This window comes from Haliaeetus albicilla, chromosome 19, assembly GCF_947461875.1.
Source record: "Haliaeetus albicilla chromosome 19, bHalAlb1.1, whole genome shotgun sequence".
Lineage (NCBI taxonomy): Eukaryota > Metazoa > Chordata > Aves > Accipitriformes > Accipitridae > Haliaeetus > Haliaeetus albicilla.
Genome location: NC_091501.1, coordinates 6633423 through 6654839, shown reverse-complemented (window position 1 = coordinate 6654839; position 21417 = coordinate 6633423). Strand labels below are relative to the sequence as shown.

Genomic DNA, 21417 nt, shown 5'->3' with positions numbered 1-21417 from the left:
CGGCGCCCCGGCGCGGGTGTTTGCTCAGGGCCGGGAGCGCGGCACGCGCCGGGCGCACGCACTTGCAACAACAAACCCGCGAGGGGTTGAGGCGGGAAAGGGGGGGGGGGGAGGGGGGGCGGGGCCGAGCGGCGGCCAGCGCGTGTGCGCCGGGGGCTGCGGGGGTGTGTGTGTGAGGGGGGGGGAGTGCGTGTGTGTGTGTGTGTGTGTGTGTGTTCGGGGGGGGGGCGAGCCCCGTCCGCCCCCTTATAAGAGAGACAATCCCCAGCCGCTTTTTTGCAAAAGGGGCTTTGCTAAAGCAAGGCTGCGCACACGCGAGCGCCACGAGCCTCCCCGCGGCCGCCGCACGGAGGGGCGAGAGGGAGGGAGGGGGGGGCGGGCAGAGCCGCCAGCCCCGGCCGCCCGCCCGGCTCCGCCGCCCGCTCCCTCAGGTCGCCGCTGCCCCTTTCCCTCCGCTTTTTGTGTCTTGCTTTTCAAGCCGACGCCGCGAATCCCTTCTTTCTTTTTGCTTTCACCTCTTTTTTTTTTTTTTTTTTTGGGGTGGGACGGGGGACGGGGACCGGCCGCCGCTCGGTCGCCCCCCGCGCCTTACAGGACGCCCCCCGCGGCCATGGCCAGCGGTAGCCCCGCCAGGATGGCCGGAGGCACCGGGCAGCCTCCCTTCCTGCAGCCGGCGTGCTTCTTCGCCGCCGCGGTGGCCGCCGCCGCCGCCGCCCCCCCACCGGGGCCGCCCCCGGGGCCGCCGCCGCCGCCGCCGCCGCCTCCTCCTCCGCCTCAGCTGAGCCCGGCGAGCGGTCAACCCTCCCCGGGAGGCAAGACCTCGGGTCCGCGGGCCGCCAAACGGCAGCGCTCGGCTTCTCCGGAGCTGATGCGCTGCAAGAGGCGGCTCAACTTCAGCGGTTTCGGCTACAGCCTGCCCCAGCAGCAACCGGCGGCCGTGGCGCGGCGCAACGAACGGGAGCGCAACCGGGTGAAGTTGGTCAACCTGGGCTTCGCCACCCTGCGGGAGCACGTCCCCAACGGGGCCGCCAACAAGAAGATGAGCAAAGTGGAGACCCTCCGCTCCGCCGTCGAGTACATCCGCGCCCTGCAGCAGCTCCTCGACGAGCACGACGCCGTCAGCGCCGCCTTCCAGGCCGGCGTCCTCTCGCCCACCATCTCGCCCAGTTACTCCCACGACATGAACTCCATGGCGGGTTCCCCCGTCTCCTCCTACTCCTCCGACGAGGGCTCCTACGACCCGCTCAGCCCCGAGGAGCAGGAGCTGCTCGACTTCACCAGCTGGTTCTGAGAGCCGGCGGTGGCCCCCCCCTCACACACACACCACCCCCCGCGGTAGGTGGGTACGCGCCCGCGGAGGGCCGGGGGGCAGCGGGGAGGACGAGGGGGGTGAAGCCGCCGGGGTGGGGGGGTCGTAGGACGGCGGGGGGGGGACTTACGAGCGGCTCCGGCAGGTCCCGGCTCGGCTCTGATCTCCTCTCCCTTTTGTTGTTACAGGACAGTTGCAAAAGAGGGGAAAAAAAACAAACAAAAAAAAAAACCAACCCCCCCCCCCCCACCAAAATATATCACACCCAGAAAGACAGACAAAAAATCCAGCCAGAAAAAAAAAAAAAAAAGAACCTGTTGCATTTCCCGCTCCCCCGCCGTCGGAGGGCGGTGCGGGCACGTCTCTCGGCGGGCGGGCGCAGCGCTGCGCGCCGCGGGGGCGGGCGGAGCGGCCGCCCCCCCCAGCCCCGGAACCCGGCCGGCTTTTGCACTCCGTCGTACCGCCACGGACCGAGCCCCCGGAGGAGTGGGTGTCCCGCGGGGGAACCGCGGAGATCCCGGCCGGGTCGCCCCCTCCGCGGGGAAGGGGGGCTGCGCTCCTCGGCCTCCCCAGCAAAAAGCGTCGTCCCCCCCCTCCATCCCCGCCGCCGCGACCCTTCAGAGACTGGCGTTCATCACTCTGTGGACAAAGTTAGTTCCCCGATGTTTGTGGAGTTGTTGAAATTAAGCTATGCTGTACTCAAAGAAGCCCCCGGAGCCCCGTCTGCTCCCCCCCGCGCCTCTCCCTCCGAGCCTTTCCTCTCGTTTCCATCATAGAATGCTTCCAATCTTTTTTGTGAATTTTTTTATTATAAGAAAATCTATTTGTATCTATCCTAACCAGGTTGGGGATATATTAAGCTATTTTTGTACATAAGAGAGAGAGAGATTTATAGAGGTTTTGTACAAATGGTTTAAAATGTGTATATCTTGATACTTTTTTTAATATGTAATGCTTATTACCTCTTCATGTTTAGACTTGTAGTCAACGTTACCTTACAACTGCCATTTTTGTATGTGGTTTTGTAAAGGACTTGGATTTCCTCCAGATGTACTTTAGCACCGACGTGTCTTACTTTATAGAAACTTTGTTAATGTATTAATAATGTTATTAAACAATGTTCAAAGTGAACAAAGTTTATGCAGCTATTGTCCAAACGCAAAATGGTAGCCATTTGTTTTTATATGCTGCCTTTTGAAAAAAAAAAAAAAGAAAAATACACAAGCAAGCAAGCAAACAAACAAGAAACCCCTATGCCACTGCCTTTTCTTACTGTTTTATTACAAACTGACAAAGGTCCTGTATAACCCTGTTTTATACAAACTAGTTTCGTAATAAAACTTTTTTTAATTAAAATGACCAGCTGCCTACTGCATGCAATTTTTTTTTTCCTTCTGCCATTGACAACGATGAATGTAAGGACAAAATGTTAAATGATGTTATGCCGGAGCTAAGTTGCGTATGAAGTGTTTGTACCTGATGGATGTAACACATATATATATATATCTTTATCTATCTCTATATAAATATGCAAACATGTAGCGGTATCACCATTGTTTTCTTGCCCTTCTGTGTTGCAAACGTGTCTCCAAATCAAAAGACGAGGGGATGATTAATGATTGCATTGTCCTTCCTGAAATCACTGCACGTTCAAGAATTCCCCCCAAAAGCCCAAGTAAGTCCTAAAAAAAGAGGGCGCTCCATCCCGCAGTTTGGCGGCGTGACCCTGTCCGCCGCGGCTCTGACCCAACGGGGCAGAAAAACACGGGGGAAGAAGGCACGGCCACCACAAACACCGGCTGCCGTGTTGCCCTCTGCAAAGACAGTGCCTGGAGAAATAAAACCGTCGGGGGAAGACGGGAAGCGAGAGGCGAAGGGAGATAAAATTAAATAAATAAATAAAGTAGTAGAAATGGGTGGCAGCTCAGAGACACTGGTCTTTCTAAGCTTGGTATTCTACCCCAATAGCGTGATCTGCCTATAAAAGTACCCAATTACCAAGACTCAAAAAGAAATTGGACTCTCCCCCTCCCCGCTTTTTTTTTTTTTTTTTTTTTTTTGGCTAGCCTGCTTGTTGTCAGTTAGCAAGGACGTGACCAGAATTCGCCTTCTCCTTTTCGCCTGGCTCCTGCATCACTTGCAAATTCAGTTTGCGTGCACCAAGCCAAGCGGAAAGCAAAGCGCAAAATGCATCTTACAAAAAACCCCAACAAAGACCGGGGAGAGCCAGTGTGTCGTACGGAGGTAAAAAAAAAAAAAAAAAAATCTAGCCTGCTCCGCTACAAATGTGCCGTCGAGTTGCGAGGGATGGGCTATTTTTAAAAAAGAGGTGGGAAAAACTTTGGTGGAGCACCCCAGAATTTTCTCTGAGTGTGTATGTGGGTGTAACTATATATGCATACATGGACATATATATATACTGGTGCATATCAATGTATAGTCCTTTCTGCATTGCTTTAAACGTATACGTGCATTTGCCCCTTCGCCTCCTCCCCCCAGGCCCTGAACTGATCAATATGCGATTTAATCGGAGGGGGGGGGGACGGGACGGGACACGCTGGGGTCACGAAATCCCTCATTACTTCAGCACAAACGCTCATTGTTTTAACCGCTCGTGGAACTAATGTTTAGTTATGAAAATAATAACCGTTATATGCCTCCATCCGCTCTCCCTTTACAGCATCTCCTTTTTTATTTACCCACTTTTGCAAGTGTACAGATAAGGTATGCAAAGAAAGTGTAGCGAGTAATTTATAGCTATGAATATAACATTAGGATAATGTTTCATTCTCTTACAAAGGCGAAATTTCTCTTCCTTGTGTAGACAGGTGTTCTTTTTTGCTCACTTCTGAATAGTAAATATCCAGACTCATTAAACTAAAGGCAAAGTTACGCTGTTGTTCGCTACAATGTATAAGGCAGGCTCAGAAATTCACCACCTCCTCCCTCCTTTTGCCCCTCAGCCCCCTCCCGAAAGAAAGAAAGAAAAAAATGAAAGAAAGAAAAGAAAGAGAGAAAGAAAGAAAACACACACACACAATTTTACTGAAGATAGGGAAAGGGCAAAGCAGGATTGGGGTAAATCTCATTACATCTGCTCTAATCGCTTAGCAACACAAAGCCTTTTCTTGTATTAGCGCGGAGAGCCTTTCAGCGCTGCCTGACAGACAGTATTCAGTTAGCATTAGTAAACTCCATAAATCAGGGACTTCTTTGGGCGCAGGATAAGTTTTAGAGCTACTCAGGGCTGGGGGGGGGGGAGAGAAGCGGAGGCGGGGGGGTGCAGATGGAGGTTGCTGGGCCACGGATTTATTAATTTATTTACCTACCTATTTCTTTATCGTAATGCTAGGAAAACGTCCCGTTAACAAACGCCTCTCCCCGAAGTCCGTGTGTGTCCCCCCCACCCGCCCCCAAATCGAGACCTTTGGGCAGCGACGGGGAAACACGGCGAGACCCCCACGACAGCCACGTTGCCCCCCCCCCCCCCAGAGCGGGGGGGACCCCCTCCCACGGCGTGTTTTTTCCCCTCGCTCCCCAAACTTTTTTTTTTTTTTTCCGTGCGTGGGACCAGTGCGGAACATCTGCACCCCCCCCCCCGACAGGTAAGAGCGGCGGGGCAAAGCCCCCCCCGGCCCTACTGGGGAAAGGGACACGGGCACTCCGGAGAGCCTCCCACCCCCCCCCCCAGAGAAAACCGCTGACCCACACCCAACCCCGCAAATTTTGGGGAGCGTGGGGCGCTCTCCCCCTTTTCCAAAACTTTTTCCCTCTCTTTTTCCTTTTTTATTTTTTAAATTTTTGTTTATTTCTTTTTTTCCTCTCCTTTTCCTCTGCCTCCCCCTTTTTTTCCCCCTTTTTTTTTTTTCTCCTGCCCCCCCCTCCCCACAGCACAGGTCCTGCCTTTTGTGTGCAGGGTCCCAGGGGCACAAAGCGGGGAGTGGGAGTGGGGGGGTGCGTGGGGGGGCCGGGCAGGCAGCGCTGCCCCCGCGCGTGTCACGCCTCGGCCTTTATTCCAGCAGCGGGGGCTCGGGGGGGGGGGGAATTCTGCGTGGCTCGCCGTAATGCAGCGCGTATTACTCAGTGCATTCAAGGATTAGTTCCCTTTGGAAGTGTAGGGGGGGGATTCTGTGTCTCCTCCCCCCGCTCCTCGCCTTTTGGAAAGGGGAGCAGGGAGAAGCGACCACCCCCCCCCCCAAAACCACCACCAACCCCCCCAGCCCGGTCCGGCCCAGCGCAAAGCAACTTCTTGCTCCCAAGCGAGCTCGCTTTTAGCATGTCAGCCCGCACAATGCGGGGCTAATTCCTGCTGCAAAAGGCAAGTGGTGAGGAATCAATCGCAGGCTTTATGCGATCAAAAGGGATGATGGGTTTGGGGTTGGGATTTTTTTTTTTTTTTTTTTTTGAAAGTTCCCTACCCCAGACTGAATTTCTCCTGCTCCTTACCCCCGTCCTATTAATAATCCCACGCAGGCGATTGCAGACCGAGGTAAAGCTATCATTTGTATGCGCCTGAAGATTAATTTCCCCCATGTACCAACTCAACGGCATAGTTATCTCTTTAACAGGGAAAACAGTTTGGCTCCATTGTCGGGTTGCCAAGACCGCCTTTTGAGAAAGGGAGCCCGGCTAGCCTCTGATCAAACTCAAAGGTTAGTTAAAAGACAAAAACAGCTGAAAATCTTCATGAATAATGCTGTTTCCCCGAGCCCAGTGTAGTGCAAGCGCACATTTCAATGCCAGAGCATTTTGTTATGCTGCTCGCCTAAGTCAGAATTTCACAGAAAAGGCAGAGAAGAAAAGCTCCAACAATTAGAGGGGGCCTGTCAGAAAACATTAACGCCTTCCTCGCCCAGCCTGTCAAGCGTGCTGGAAATAAAAAACTGGCATAGCGAATCGCACCTCCACCCTCCGGAGCTGCGGGAGGGGAGAGGGAGCGGGGGTTAGGGACCGAGAAGTGAAGAGAGAGACAAATGGACAGGCCCCGGCAGTTAACAGTCCCCCTCAGCTTTGCAGTTCACCCAAAAGCTGAAGAAAAGAAGGGGAAAGGACCTGCAGCTGGATGTTCCCCTCTTGATATTCATCCCTCTGTTTCGTGCTCCAGAATTATCTTTTCTCTCAGGATCGTCGCACGCACTCACGCCGTCGCTCCGCACCTTCGACCCTTTTCTGCATCGATCCCGCAAAACGCACGAGGTGCCCGCGGAAACAGCAGCGTGGCGGAGCTGTTACCACCTTTTGCTTGCTGCTCCCTCCAAAGTCCCAATTCTAAGTTTCCGTGGCTGGGGCCGTGCCGATGTCCAGCGTGGCTGACCCGCAGCTGGGCTGAAGCACCTCACGTCAGAGGAGCCGCGCTCACGTATAGCACCAGAGCTATCTCGCTCTTTAGATTGTTTTAGGAAAATGTATTTCAAACGTACAGCTTTAACCACCCAGATCCACTACCGACATGCTCGAGTCCTCTCCCCTAGTGAAATACCTATTGACGAGGACATCGAAATATTTAAAGCCTCCCTTGCACTGCCTGTAAGTGAACAGCTAGGCTTTGACTTTCCTGGCCAAAGCAGGATTTTTTCCCAAGCATTTAAATTACAAGAGAGCTCTGTTCCTTCTCTTACTGTAAGCAAAACCTCAGCTCATCACTTAAAACCCTTTTCTTTTTTTCCCTTGTGGCTGTTGTTGTCCCACACAAATACATGTATATGTTACTATCTGATAAGGACCAGATCAGCACTGCGCAGCTTCTACAGCCAGCCTTTTGCTGGAGGGGGGCAAGAGCAGGGGAGAGTGCTGCTGTGTATTGTAGTATTCGCATGGAGGTTGAAAAAAAAAAAAATTCCAGCAAAATACGAAGTGACTGAAGAAAAGGTGTATCTCCAAACCTCATCTGAGGTGTCCTAGGTGGTTATATCAGAAAAGGGACACAACGACACAGCTCAGACGACATGTGAAAGACAAGTCAGACTTCGCCCATGGCTAGAGAGCCGTGCGATTCCTACATATCCTACAGGGAAGGAGCTCTGACCTTGGGGCTGGGAGGCCCAGCCCTCCAGCCCACGCACACCGTGGAGCAGCACAGAGCATCCCGGCAATCTGGTCCTCGCCACCCCCCTTCAGAGAAGGCAGGCGTTTCTTGGGGCCACAGAGCCAGGCGTGTTCCCCAGAAGGATGTCAGCAAAGGAAGAGCCCCACCAAGTGCTGGTACTTCGTTGGCTCTGGCACTTTTGTCCTGGGCAAACACAAGCCATGAGTAGGCGATGGGAGAAGTTTCACGAGGTCCCTTTTCTCCCTCTCTCTGGCTACCTGGTACTTACTATACTAATTGCAGAGGGAGAGGTTGGGTAAAAATTTCAGGGAAGGACAACCAAGGGAAACAAGACATTTTGGAACAAGGCATTGATCTTGGACCGAAGCTATCTAGATTCATTGCTGGCTGTGATTTGGTCCTGTCTCAATCTTTTAGCGTGAGATCCACAAATGCTAAGCAGAGACCATGAGTGGTTCCTCACAGGTGCCTCGGGATACGCAGCATTGGGAGAACGTGAGAAAGCTGGCAGGGCAGAGGGGGTCGCTGATCCAGATTCTGCCCTTGTGCAAAGTGCTGTGGGAAGAGCCAGTGCATATTAATAGTCTGCCTTATTTTTCTGGGGGACAGATAATCCATGTTTCCTTTCATCCCACTGTGAACGGGATTCAATCCTGTTTGTGCTCTTCACCTACCACCCCAGAAAGGGACAGTTACTTATTTTTCCCAGAAGACCTTCACTTCCCCTAAAACATCAGAGCAAACATCTGCCTGTTGTCCTAAACGTTACCTGGAAGCTGCCTGGGAGCAAAATTCCTTTGAAAATGTCACCCGTGTGTTTCAACTCTCTCTTAGACCCTGTAAACAACTGCAGCAGTAAAGTCGCCCAAGTTTTCTGCTGGTTACTCCTACTTTGCAGCAACACTTTTTTTTCTTGCTTTCTGCTTTTATAAACTCCCCATAGCACTGGGGAAGGAAAAGTAAAAATGACAAAGACCCCTATCACCAGTTAGCCCCAGTGGCGCAGCCCAGGCCTTTGCGGTAGGGGTGGGGATTGTCTTCTGAAATGGAGCCCGAACTCATTTGGTCCAATTTCACAGACACAGATCACAGAAAGAGCACGTGTTCCCCTTTCGGGATGGGGTCCTCCTCCCTCCCCCCCACTCCAGCCACACCACTCGCTCGCTCTCCCCCCCTGCTGCTGGTTGGAGCCGTGAGCTATTTTAATTTGCACTTGCTGCACCGGCCGGGCTATATTACTCTGGAACAGGAAAGGAAAAGCCCCATATTAGCAAAGTGTGAAATGTAGTTTTGACTGAAAAGGGAAGCCATTTCGACAGGATTATACCGTGACAGTGCAGATTAAACTCCTGCCATATGGCCTAAGATAGGCTTGCTTTTACTTTCAGGTAACAACGCGTTGCTAATTAAGTGGTGATGACATTTCTGAATGAAAAAGAAAAAAAGAAAAAAGACAAAAAAGCCACCTGTATGTGAAACAGAGACAATCAAGCGAAGGGAAGACATTAACCGGCGCCAATAATACTGGAAATGAGCCCTCTTTTATCATTGCAGTTTGTTTTGAATAGGAGAGGGGATTTGTTTGATTTGTTATTGAGTAAACAAGAATTCACGTGTGCACTCGGCGAAGCGAACGCAGTGAAAGGCGCCCGGACCGACAGCGCGGGAGAGCAAAGTCCTGCATCCCATCCAGGACAAACACGGACAAACACGGCGCGGGAATAGCACGGAGCGGTTCCCCGCGCTGCTTTGCCAAGGGCCTGCAAGGAGGTGGTGGAGGGTTTCCCTGAGCACGGCAGGAGGCCAGCCTGCCTGCTTAAGCATCGGTTACTTTTAAGCATGTGCTGAAATGCCTCACTGTACCGGAGATCCTCGCTTTTGCATCTCGGAGGGTACACCAGCAAACGATGGTATAACCAGTCGTATAGCAAAACCTACAGTCCTTCCTACATCCACTACTGTGTCACTCTGGGACAGCAATAGCTTTAAGACAATAAGCGGGATAATGTCAGACTGTTGGTCTACAAGCAAAGGGTCACTGGTAATTAATAACCAACCCCTTGAGCCTTTCAGATGAAGGATGTTCTTCAAAGACCTGAGACTTTTACTTCAAGTTTCTAAGCAATGTCTGTGTATATTCCTCCAAGCCATACAAACTGCATTTGGAGCTGCTGACCCAAAAGGCTGAAGAACAGGCGGTGGGACACGCTTTGCTTCATCCTGTTTTAACTTTCATAGCAAACCACATCTTAGCTTACTGTAACACATCATGTTGGTCTGCCCAGCTATGACCCCTGACCTAGGAAGAACACTTACAGTGTCATACACTGTCAAATTTGAGGTACTGCCAAAAAAAAAAAAGCAGCACAACAGTATCTCTTCCATCTCTCACTGTCTGTGTCACCGCTCAGATGAACTCCAATGTTTCATGTGGTCCTCACAGATTTTGCATGCTCAATGATTCAAAGTTGGAATTGAGCACCCAGGTAAGGTTCTAGACAGATGTATGTCCATAGATGAGCCTGGCAGCACTTTACACTTTCTGCTCTCAGATTTTTCCTTCCTTCTCCTCCACCTCTTTGGCCTCCTGCTACTCACACCTGGGGCGGCAGCAGCTCAAGAGTTACTCCTTGACTAACTTCCAGGGTAAGTACCCATTTGCATACATCTTTGTGCAGGCACTCGCATCCCTCACCAGCATGGTATATCAAGAACAAGCATGGGGTGGAAGAAGACCAGCAAACCAAGGAGAAAGCAGAGACGTAACTTTCAGAAGCATCCCATTGCAAATACCACCCACCTGATTCCCAGGTTTCCCTGGGCTTCATCAAAGGATTGCGTTCTGCCTCTTAGGGACCTGCTGGTGAGGATGGTGGCCAACTTCTCCTGCCTCTGAGGCCAGTGAGCCGGTAGGAGATGGGTAAAAATGCTGGCAATTGCCCCCACCTGTGCAGAAAGGGGGATGGCATGGACCCGCAGCATCACAGGATGCAGTACAAGAAGCTATGGCAGAAAGTCACAGTAATCACGAAGGGGAGAGAGGGTCCCTACCAAACAGCCATGCCACGTACTCCCGGGAGGACGTCAGCACAGAGCAGGGTTGCTGACGAGCAAAATGGGACCGTACAGAAAGAGCAACGCTAGACAGACACCCCGAAGACCCAGGCAGTGCCGGCCCCAGGAGATGATCCCGCAGCAGCAAGCAGCTCACGGGGGCTCCCGCGGCTCCCTCTCCTTGTGTTCACGCGTATGTCGGAAGAGAGGTGTGCTCGTGCAAGCGGCTTGTAGAAGAGGCTGGCGGGAGCGTGACACAAGCACGGGAGGATGATGGCTTTATCTTCCATTCACCTACCTGAACCCAGGTACATTTTCGCCTTCTACAACACCCCGTGGCAATCACCGTGAAGGGATTATGATGTAGAGACAAACAGAAATAAAATAGCTGCTGGCAGAAGCAGTGAGTAAACCTCCTGCCTTCCTCCCCTGCTCCAAAGTTTGCTGTCAGAAGACCACCGCGGCCGCAGGGGCAGGTGATGAGGACAATGACAGGTCTACAAGGGGCACTCTGCTCAGACTGGGTTGTCCCTTGGCTTCTCTGCATGGCCAAATCCTGTCTTCTTGGCACATCACTTCAAGTTACCACTACTCCTTCTCGCTCTCTGTGTGGGGAACCGCTACTGACCAATGGAGCATTTATAAATAGAACAATGTTTAATTAACACAACAGTAGGACAGACTTGTTGAAATACTTCCCAGACAGCAGGCAAGAGTCCTGACAAGGAGACTATTATGGGAATTTTAATGAATCTTTCCAGAGTGGGACGGCTTCCATACACCTACATTACAATGACTAATTTTGTTTGTGAAAATTGTATTGGTAAATGATGCAGAGTGACAATAACATTGGGGACCAGCGAATTGAATAAAGTCACTGGGTGACTATGTGAAACGCTGCCTACAGGACAGAGCAGAGTGCTTACTAAATGCAGTGCAGTCATGGGTCCGAGTGCCCAAAAGCCCACGTCAGACCCAGCTACAAATGTAGTTTGCATAAGGCAGGCAAAGAAGCAATTAAATAACCCAAACAAGGATCTAGCTGTGCCAGATGCCACCACAGCATGAAAAGAAGCAAGGGCTGCACAACTACTTCTGTGAGACACGACCAGGAGCATGTGCCTTATTAACACCGCTGTTAAATGCACGCCTGCTACTGCTGTAATTGAGACAACGCACACATATCCTCGCCATCTCCCTATCTAAGAAACCAGGAAATTAAAATTGGCTTCCTCAGTGACGGGCTTGCGTAAGGTCTCACCTACCCTACAGCAGCTTTCTTCTAACAGGGATGTGTGAAATGTGAATCAAGGGGCACTGAAAAGACAAGGTTTACAATGTCAGTGCATTCCCTTAAGGCCACCTCCTCCTAGCTCTGTAAACTCTTCTTTATCCTCTAGCAGAGACATTGTACACCATCGATAACCCAGTGGGCATAACCAGTAAGTACTAATGAGCTCAGAAGTTCAGAAGCAGCCTCTTATCCTTCAAGATCTTAAGCAACAAAGCTCCCAGCAAGACAGTCTGCGATGACAAACGAGTTATTCTTGAATTTGTCAGTTCAGCTGTCCACTGCTGTACTGTATGGACGGTAGCCAGCAAGGGACTCTCTACGGACCCTGTTCTTCTGACTTCATCACCATTACACATCTGAGGGTTTTTTTCCCCAAAAGATCTAGATATTAACGGACAGATTCAAGATCTGCGTTATCTAGCCAGGGAGCCTGAGCACGGCCAGTTTTCTTCTCTAGCTTTGCCATTTTCTCTCCCCTATGTTTTTTTCCGGAGTACAGAGAATTAGGTGAACGCACATTGAAATATGTTGCACTGCACTCCAAACAAAATGGTGTTGCAAGGTTAGCTTTGCATGGAAGTGTGTGCTAGAATACTAATAAGCATAGTCAAATACAGGTTTTGGTGCATTACTTCACACATTCAGGAGCAAAATCATCTCTGATTTTTTGGGCTAGACAATGACATACACATTGATGACTAAGAAAGCCAGCAAAATTATTGCTGCAAACTTTGGTAACACATAAAGATTTCACTGAGCTGGAGTGAAACTTTGCAAACTGCTTGCCATAAGCCTTGGTTCGCTGAGGTAAAAGAGATGAGGAAGGAGAGGGTATGTCCCTTCTACTACTACAGATGCTGCTGCACCCAGAGATGCAGGTTGTGAAAAACATTGATTATTTTTATCCACATGCATCGGTTTCCTGCTGAATTCTTCCTTTTGCGTAATATGGAGTCTTGCCTGTCAGCTTAACACAGTGCTTCACCCCCAAATAAAAGTGCTGGCCTCCAACAAATCCATCTACAGCACACCTAGCTCCATCGGTGGGTGTATTATAAAAGGTAATGAGCTTGACACTCCCCTTAGCTCCAGCTGCTGTAGCAGCGTGTAATGAGCCCTGCTCTATGGACTCCGGCTCTCACACTAAAACGCCATTGAGAAGTGAGACAGCATGCCACTGAATTTAATTTACTGCTTAGCATCAGCTGGCCCCAGATGATGGAAGGTCATCTGGATGGAGGGTCAAGTGGTATAAACAGCTCCAAATCTCCCTTCTGCCCAAGGGCTCGGAGCCGGTAAGCCCCACGGCGAGCAGGCGCAGACCCGATGGGGCACAATCGGCCGAGCAGCCTCCACAGGCAGATTCCTTCGGAGCATCTGCTCTCCCAGATGAGGAACTCCTCCCATCGACTGTATCCCATCAGCATTTTCACAGCAATTTAGAGAAAATCCAACGCAATAGGTCAGGTTCCTTGGAGGAGTTAGTCTGCCATTGTAGGTACTTCTCCTCTGGTGCAGTAACTTTCCTACCTCCAGAACAACCCATCACGCTGTATTTTGCTTGTAAGTTATCGAGGATTTTTAGATCACAAAGTACCATGATTCCTTTTGAAGAAAGAGAGGCTGGAGGGAGGGCTTGCATAGTCCAAGAAGGGCCAATGCCAAAGGTTGAAGGTAAAAATATAAGAAAAGGGGAGCATGTGGTGATTCCACCTTTGGTGATGTACAGCTTAAGGACATGCAGAGCCAAAGGCAGTGACACTGTGTTTAATTCCTCCCAGAGATCATTTTCTGCCATGGACTTGTATTAAGTTGTAAGTGGCACTAAGCTTTGGGTGCCTTTAAAACTAAGCCTGATCAATGAGAAATCTTAAAAGATACATTTGTTATGTTCAACCTAAGGGTCAGACCTGCCTCTGCTGACAGACACTAACTAGTCATTCTGTGTTCCAGAGGATTATGATCCTGGGAGAGCTTGACTGAGGCACGCTAGCCTGGCAGGGGAAGGATGCTCTGTCCCATTGGGCAGATGGGTAACGCTGTTTAAGGATGTCCCAGCCTTAAACCCCGAGATGTGACTGTCCAGTTAAGAAACAGTATGGCCAGATCCAGGCCACTGAAAAATGGAAAGCTGCTAGTGGGGATGGGGGCCTGGGGCACGATGTGCTCCAGGCCATTTATGCAGCTGCTCCTCAAAGACGCAATCATTGAATCCAGTAAGACCACCTGAGGAGTAGGAAACCTTCCCGAGAGAGTAACACGGGCAGAATCAGACCCCTCAGGGAGTGAAATATGGGTCTTTGAAAATTTACCTCACTGTGTGGTGGCAGGTTTCTAGCTGGTTTGTGCTCCCGGATGCTTGCGCGTCTCTACAGCACAACGCGTGTGCTTGGCTTGGCGCAGCCCATATGTCCGCCTGTTCCTGCCCCCTTTACAGCCCACCGGGGGCTTGGTACAGGCCACAGACACACGTGGGGTTGCAGGGTCCAAAGACAACACTGCACAGCTACGTCCACGTGGGCAGGCTGTACAGCACAAAACCAGGTATCATCCCTTTTCCCGCATACTGGTACTGCGCATATTTATGCCCCAAATGTTTCTCTTTCTTTAGATATTGCCACCTCTTCCAGGGCGGACAAAGACCTGTTTGTGAGACTGCGCTCCCTTTCTGCGGGGATGGCAGGTGGGAACGGAGGTCTGATCTAAATATACCCTGATTTGGAGCGGGCTGCGAGCAGGATCGAGTCTAATTTTCCACCCTGAACGAACAATTTTACTTTGCGTGCAACTTTCTCTAAGGAGAATGAGCTCAATTAAGAAAACCACAACAACACAACTTTTAAAAAATACCGTCGTTATTGTCCGTGTGGGTTTTGGGTGGGCTGTGGAAATTGATTTACGAGTCAACCACTTTTCTCTTTTCTTGCCATCTCTCGCTTGAGTGGTTTGTAGGCCTTGGCCCTTTCTTTCACTCAAGGAGAATAAGGTTGTCTATGGAAGAGGTCAGCATTTCAAATTGGTGGAGTTCAACTGCACAAATGACATAGAACTGACAAGAAAAGACAGGGGGTTTGGAGGTCATAGACTGCATAGGTCCTGGTTAGGGTTTTCGCTTTGTGATGGGACCTGGCACCAAAATGAATTAAATAACAGGCTTAAGGACTATTGAGGGAGGGCTGAATGCAAATCAAAGATAAGTAGAAGTTTTCTTTCCTAAAAGGGGAATAATTTTTTTCCTTACCTCCCCCTTTCCATATCTGCACAGGCAAGGTCTGCATGTTAAACATGATTTAGCAGGCATTATTCTGGAGCCTTTTCATCAGGTTTCTGCAGTGATTGCCTATCTTGGCCTATGATTAATGATCTGCTGTGCAATTTGGAGGCTATAATGACTCAACAATCCACACACAAACTATATAGTCGCATTCCTTTTGCAGATTTGCCAAGCTGTTACCAAGGGGCCCACAACCAAGCAGGATTGTTAGAGAGATAGCTAAACATTTCTGCAAATGCCATTCTGCCCTTATCTTGCTGAGAAGTGCGTTGGGCAGCAGGCTCATTTACAAAATTCAAAGCCTCGATTTCAGCGGTTCCTTTAAAAAAAAATTCTGGACTGAAATAATCATTAAAAAGACTGGTAAGAAAAGATCCTGGTATATGGCCTCTCAGTGATTATACGGACAAAATACTGTCTTTGTTTCCAAATTTTGAATCTGATTAATTGAGGCCTAATGCTATTAATGCAGTTTGAAAGAGAAAAGTTAATCTGTGGAAACCCATGCCATGAACGAAGTCTGAAAATCGAAGCAGATTTTGAAGTGAAAGCTTTGTCTTCATTTCAGTTTCTACAGAGGAATAAGTTATGAGGATTTATTTATAGACTTCAACTGGATGTGTATCCAGTTAAAAACTGTCTGTAGGATACCTGCTTTAGAAACTTTTTTCGTTCAAAACACGGGTCCTGATGAGAGTTGTCTTGGAAAATCCATAGTTGCTGTTTGTGACATTGTTTTCAATAAAAGTAAATGCAAACAGGAAAAGTGAGGACAGAGCTACAGATGGAGCCCGTCTTTCAGAATGATGTCAGTTATCTTATGAAAAATAATTACAGAATAATCTATATATGTTCCTATTTCCATTAGTAATTGTTAGACACAGCCCAAATAATTCATTCACAACTGAAACAGTTCTGGTATTAGTTCACTGCAGTCACATTCACTTTAATCATTCATTCAGTTTTAGTTTCCTCTTTGTCTGGCTTGAGGGGTTGGGAACTGGAAGGGCATATAGCAGATCCACCCTGTACATCATATTATTATCGTCATTATTATCATGGAAGTGCCTGGAAGCTTTAAACAAGGAGGGAGCTCCACTGTGCTAATGTTGAACCCTCATAATAACGTTGTACCCCCATGATGAAAGATATCTCTTAGTCCGTGCATAATGCCCTGAGACCCTGATTTTGGAAAGCCTTCGTGGTGCCAGATATAAGTACAAGTATAAGCGCTTCTCTGCATCCAGGCTTAAGCAAACACAACATACTTTAGTCTATGTCCAGAGTGAAGACCCAGATGTCTCCAAGCCATTTGGGAAGACGACCTTTCTCTGATCCTACTGTAGGCAACGGCAACCTCCCCCAGCTCTGGCTTCAGAGCCCAACAAGTTAGAGAGCACCTGTTTAAAGAAACGTTTTTAATACTAAATACAAATAGGAAATGTACAATATGTAACTCGAAGGCTCAGAGCTGTCACAGTTCCCTGCTGGTGGGGAGGAAGGAGTAAGAAACCTCTGGCTATGAACACGCTCAAGCAAAGCAGCATTCACCCTCCCCTCTCGGTATCGGGGCTTTCACCCTTATGCCAAGAGCCAACCCACAGCGATGTGCTGTGGAGGTCCTACTATTTTGTAGGTTTTTAACTAATCTTTGCCTCAAATATATACATAAATAAATAAAATCAGCTGTGAGCACACTGCTGTACAGCCATGATAGTGCTGCTGTGCATTTAAGTCTATTAATCTGTGAACGGTTGTGCAGCTGACACTGCCTTCAGGGCAAAGGGATGGACTAGATCAGGGTCAACAACCTTTCCACGGTGCTCTGCTAGCCTGTGGTTATCAGCCCCGAAGCAGAGGTTACGCAGGACAGCCAGAGCTCGTCAGTAGCTGGAAGATACTGCCTCTCAGAGGGGCAAAAACCTGCTGCTGCAATGGGATCATTGGCCTGTGTGAAACAACCACTCCTCCTGACTCAGGGAGGGAAGCAAAGGCAGCAGCAGAGAGCCCTTAAACCTCTCAGATTCCACTCTCAGGATGCCATGGCTTCCAGCTCCCAGCCTTGCCTGTTCCTCTGAAAATCAGTACCTGTCCTCTCAGGTGGATGGTGTCTCCAAATCGGTTTGGGACTCCTTTGACTTCACAAAAGTCAGGAAGCACCAAAAGTATACACTTTCCACACCACAAAAAAAAGGGACGAGAGCCGGTCTATTCAGAGGAAATATTTTGTCTGAGAGCCCACAGGTGATTCTGAAAAGGGTGAAAAAGTCAACTAACAATGAATGCTAATTTAAAAGCATCTTTAGTTGCTTTCTGTGCGAGTGGAGCTTGCTCTGCACCTCCACATCCACCTGGATAGTAATTTGGATGGGAGCAAGACAAGGATCCCCACTGGCATCAGACCTCCACCACCCTCTGCGGAAAACTTAGCACCGAGAAGAACACATAGTCTCCACAACAGCCATGTCCTTGGCTTTTCTACTGGAACCAGCTACTTCAAATGTGGGCCGTGTTTTCTGTAAGACAGCCAACCGCCTGCTAGGCAGTGCGATGAGGTCAACCTTATTTCACACTGGTCATCACCTCTCAGTTCCTTGTGTTTAATGACCTTAGTTTGAACTGTTGCTTAAAGGTGAACTCAACCGAGATTTTCAGAGGTCACGAGTGAGTCTGAAGACCACGGTGTCTGGATATGCAAGAGGGAACTTTTCAGCAGTTTCACTTTCTTGAAGGCTATTTTCAATGCTTTCCTCAAACCAAGCTCTTTCAAGGTATCTCTCCCTGAACACTCAGAACTACTAGTCAGTTTTTGAAAAGCTCTTTTGCAAATTTTGTCATATTCTCAGTTATCTGAGTGATTCAGCTTCACACTTGACATGAACCATGTATGTCTACAAATTGAACTGGATTGTGGAGGAGAAGATGAGTTGTCCATCAAGTTTCTTAGCACAGCACCTTGGATCCAGTCAGACGGGAAACTTGCTACAACCAGATCTTCTGCAGTATTTTGGCATTTTCCTTTCCGACTCAGAAAAAAGAGCACAAATAGGATCATGTAGGAGAGAAGAGGAAGTCATTTAAACCGTTTCAACCTTCAGAAAAGGTTCGGCTGAGGTGTGGCTCAAATATTACCATTGATTATTGACAGGGACAGGGCAGGCTTGCTTTCCTCTGATTTCTCATCCCAAGGCATTTCATACACTGTAAGTTCCCAGGTGATGCTAGTGTACCTATGTTTGTGCCTACTGCTCAGTGTGTAACAACCATAAGGATAGACAACAACGTAAATACAGAGAAAATTAGTCATTCTCTTTGAAACTGGGTGACTTGGCAGTATAAAAGAGACAGAAGCTATGTTTATATAGACATGTCATACGGAGGTCACCATCAGTTTGCATGCATATTAAATTTAACTGGTACACACAGTTTACTTTCCAAGAATGACGTGCATATGAACACAGGAGGAATAAGAATGACTCCAACTTCACTCTTGGCAACTTTTTGTAGTCCAGGTGTTCCAGGAGGAAAGACTCTGGTCTCGAGTGACGGCTCAGCACTCCTGGAGGGCTGGAGTTCAAGTGCTGGGATCCAAGTTTTAAGGAAGTTAGAAACTTTTACACATGACTGCAAGGCACATGCTAATGGGTTTTGGAATCTGAGAATGACTTAAGCCAGACCTCTCCTTTGATGGGAGAGAAAGTGAGTTTAAGTAAAAGTATTGTAGCTCCAAGAATGCGGACACGCGTGTAATTTTCCACAAGGCAGTGAGAAAGGAAAACTATGAATTTCCTCAGAAGCTGAAAAAATCTGCTCCATAATCACCCAGAATTACTTCAAGCACTGGCATATATATGGATGACTATTTGCCAAACTAACACACGGTGAATATCTGAGCTAGTAGATCATTTCTTTGAAATTAGTTTAACAAACAATCGTGCTGGCTGTTGGCAAACAGTGGCTGACAGTTGCAAACACCATTTTCATGGGTTATTTTGGAAGTCACAAGTATACAATTTGAGACAGGCAAACAGGGGAAATCACAGGTATTTCTAAGGAAGCCTGTCCACAGAAGAACAGCTTGCCCAGAGTAGTATATGTCTCTTCACATGGGAATCATCATTTTTGCCCAGCTTACAGAATCACCTTTAGAATGCATGTCAGCCAGTTGCAAAGACAGGAGCTAGAAGTCAACCCTTGTAAATAAACAGAAAGTATTGAGTGATCAGTCCCTCTATAGGGAATCGTTTGTTCCATGCCTGTTTTTAAGTTATTTGAGTACCTTTGTATGCCAAAGATAGGTACAATGCATAGGGCTAAAATAGCTAAGAACCTGGGAGACACTTTGCAAGGAATAGGAATGCCCTTTTTCTACACTGCCTGTGGTCATGCACAAGCACAACGGTGTATGTTCCAGAAATTAAAATCTTGGCCGTCTAATACATTTTATTCTGCTTGCTAACTAAATACAGGGGAAACCAGGCATCTCTATCAGGTTTTGTATACTCTATCGGTTTTAATAGGAGCTATGGGGCTGACTTTCCACAGATGAAGCTGCTAGTTCTTGCTGTATTTGCTTTAAGCTGAGCACTGTAATCCAGAGATTCATAGAATAAATAGCAAGAGCTAAGACAAAGTATTTTTCAAAGCTACGAACAGTTGTGTTACGAGGGCTGGATCAAAAATCTGAGCTTCAGATTACCTAGTTAAGGGATCAGAATCACATAAAGGGTTAATATCTGCTCCTCCAGATGTGAACTTCATTAATTTAATCTAAAACATCTTGAGAGATAATAATACACATATTTTCAATTACAACAATTATTTAAACAGCCCTAATCTTGCACTTCATGAAACCATTTACATTCACTCTAATGTCAAGCTCCGCAGGGGAATATGTTAACACAGGAAATGTAGCATCTTCTAATTACAGTACTTCTATAAAACAGAAACAAAACTGAGTTTTGAAGGCTGAGCTGAGAGCAGGGACTATTCCATGGCAGATGGGAATGCAGAAGCACCAGGGCTGGTTGCAGACAGATGGGTATACTATCTTTTAGTGGAGACACCAGCACACAAGCCTGAGAAAAGCTGTATTATTACAAAACATGCATGCTATTTTGGAGTAAGAACACACTCTCATTGATTGAGTAGCTTCTATAGTTATAGGTCATAAAAGAGAATTACTATATTGTTATATGTGCTAACCTTCCTACAAGCCTGACACAGCTCACCAGAGGGTCACAGCCCAAAATCACACGCAGAATGAATAGCACCTACACAATATTTTCAGTTTCTCGGTCAGAACAAGAGAGGCAACTCTGATCTCTGCTGTCTACTGTGGAAAGAGAGAAGCAAACGGCAGCACAGTAGTTCCGTCAGTTAGGCCTGACTCTATCTGAAAGCACCAGTCCCACTTCACTCCTGGGGCTTTTCTTCAGCTCCAAAGGCCTCCGTGGTGCTCACACCGTGGGCAGCTGCCTCAGGTTGGCCTCCTGCATGGCTCTGTACAGCTCAGCTCTCGGGGCCACTGCAGCAGCTTGGAGGTTGCAGCTATGAAACGAGTCCCCGGGCCAGGATGTCATGTCAAGTTTTAAAGGACGCGTCAGGAAAACTGGTATGAATTTGCAGATAGGAAAACTTCAGATTATCACTCCAGACATGGTGCTGATGCTGCATCAGTGTGTTGCCCTCCACAGCTGTGGAAATGAACCCGCTGCTAGCATGGATATATGGGTGGGCAGCTCAGAGATGTCCACACTCCATTGAAAGTCAGTATGAGTTGGGTACCACACTGCTTCAGCTGTCTCTCTAAATCCTGACCTTACTTTACATTTTTCTGTCATCTGATAAGATTTTTCCCAACAGTGACAATGACTTTACTGCTTTCTAGCAGTAGCAATCAGCAAGTAATATGATGCTAGTAGGCAAAGACACCAGTTTACGTTAGAACCCTTTGTATGACTTGCCACACAAAGAGCAAAGACTATCAAGGGAGACGTGCTATAAAGAGCTTTTTTGTTACATCATTCTATTCAGTCATCAAAATGTGTATGCACCTTTTTGGAGATGCAGCAGTTTATTCCCTCTTTGAACTTGACTGGACCACTGGCTGTCTAGAGCTGACAAACTGACTGCAGAAACGCAAGCATGGAAATACATCCTTCCCGGAATAAATACACACACGTGTCTGTGTGTTTATTCAAACCCAGCATCCACCACAAGTGATTACCTCAACTGTTTGGTGATGTAACAGCGGTGCTATGTCTATGCTGTACAGGTATATAACTGTCCACCTCGCCAACCCTACACCCCTCTTGGCAATAGGCCATTTTCAGGCATTCAACTCAAGAAGTATGGGGGTTCTTGCAAGGGCTCTGGCACACACAAAGAATTCAAAAATCTGTCTTATAATAACGAGGCAATCTTTTGTGCAAAGAGTT

At 48.3% G+C, this 21417-nt stretch overlaps 1 protein-coding gene across 1 annotated transcript; it reads left to right on the top strand.

Moving 5' to 3' along the window:
* Positions 1-250: 250 nt before the first annotated feature.
* ASCL1 (achaete-scute family bHLH transcription factor 1) lies at positions 251-2850 on the top strand. The gene has a single exon (XM_069807456.1). It carries the CDS (start codon positions 611-613, stop codon positions 1289-1291), a length of 681 nt encoding a protein of 226 aa, XP_069663557.1. The 5' UTR covers positions 251-610; the 3' UTR covers positions 1292-2850.
* Positions 2851-21417: the final 18567 nt, after the last annotated feature.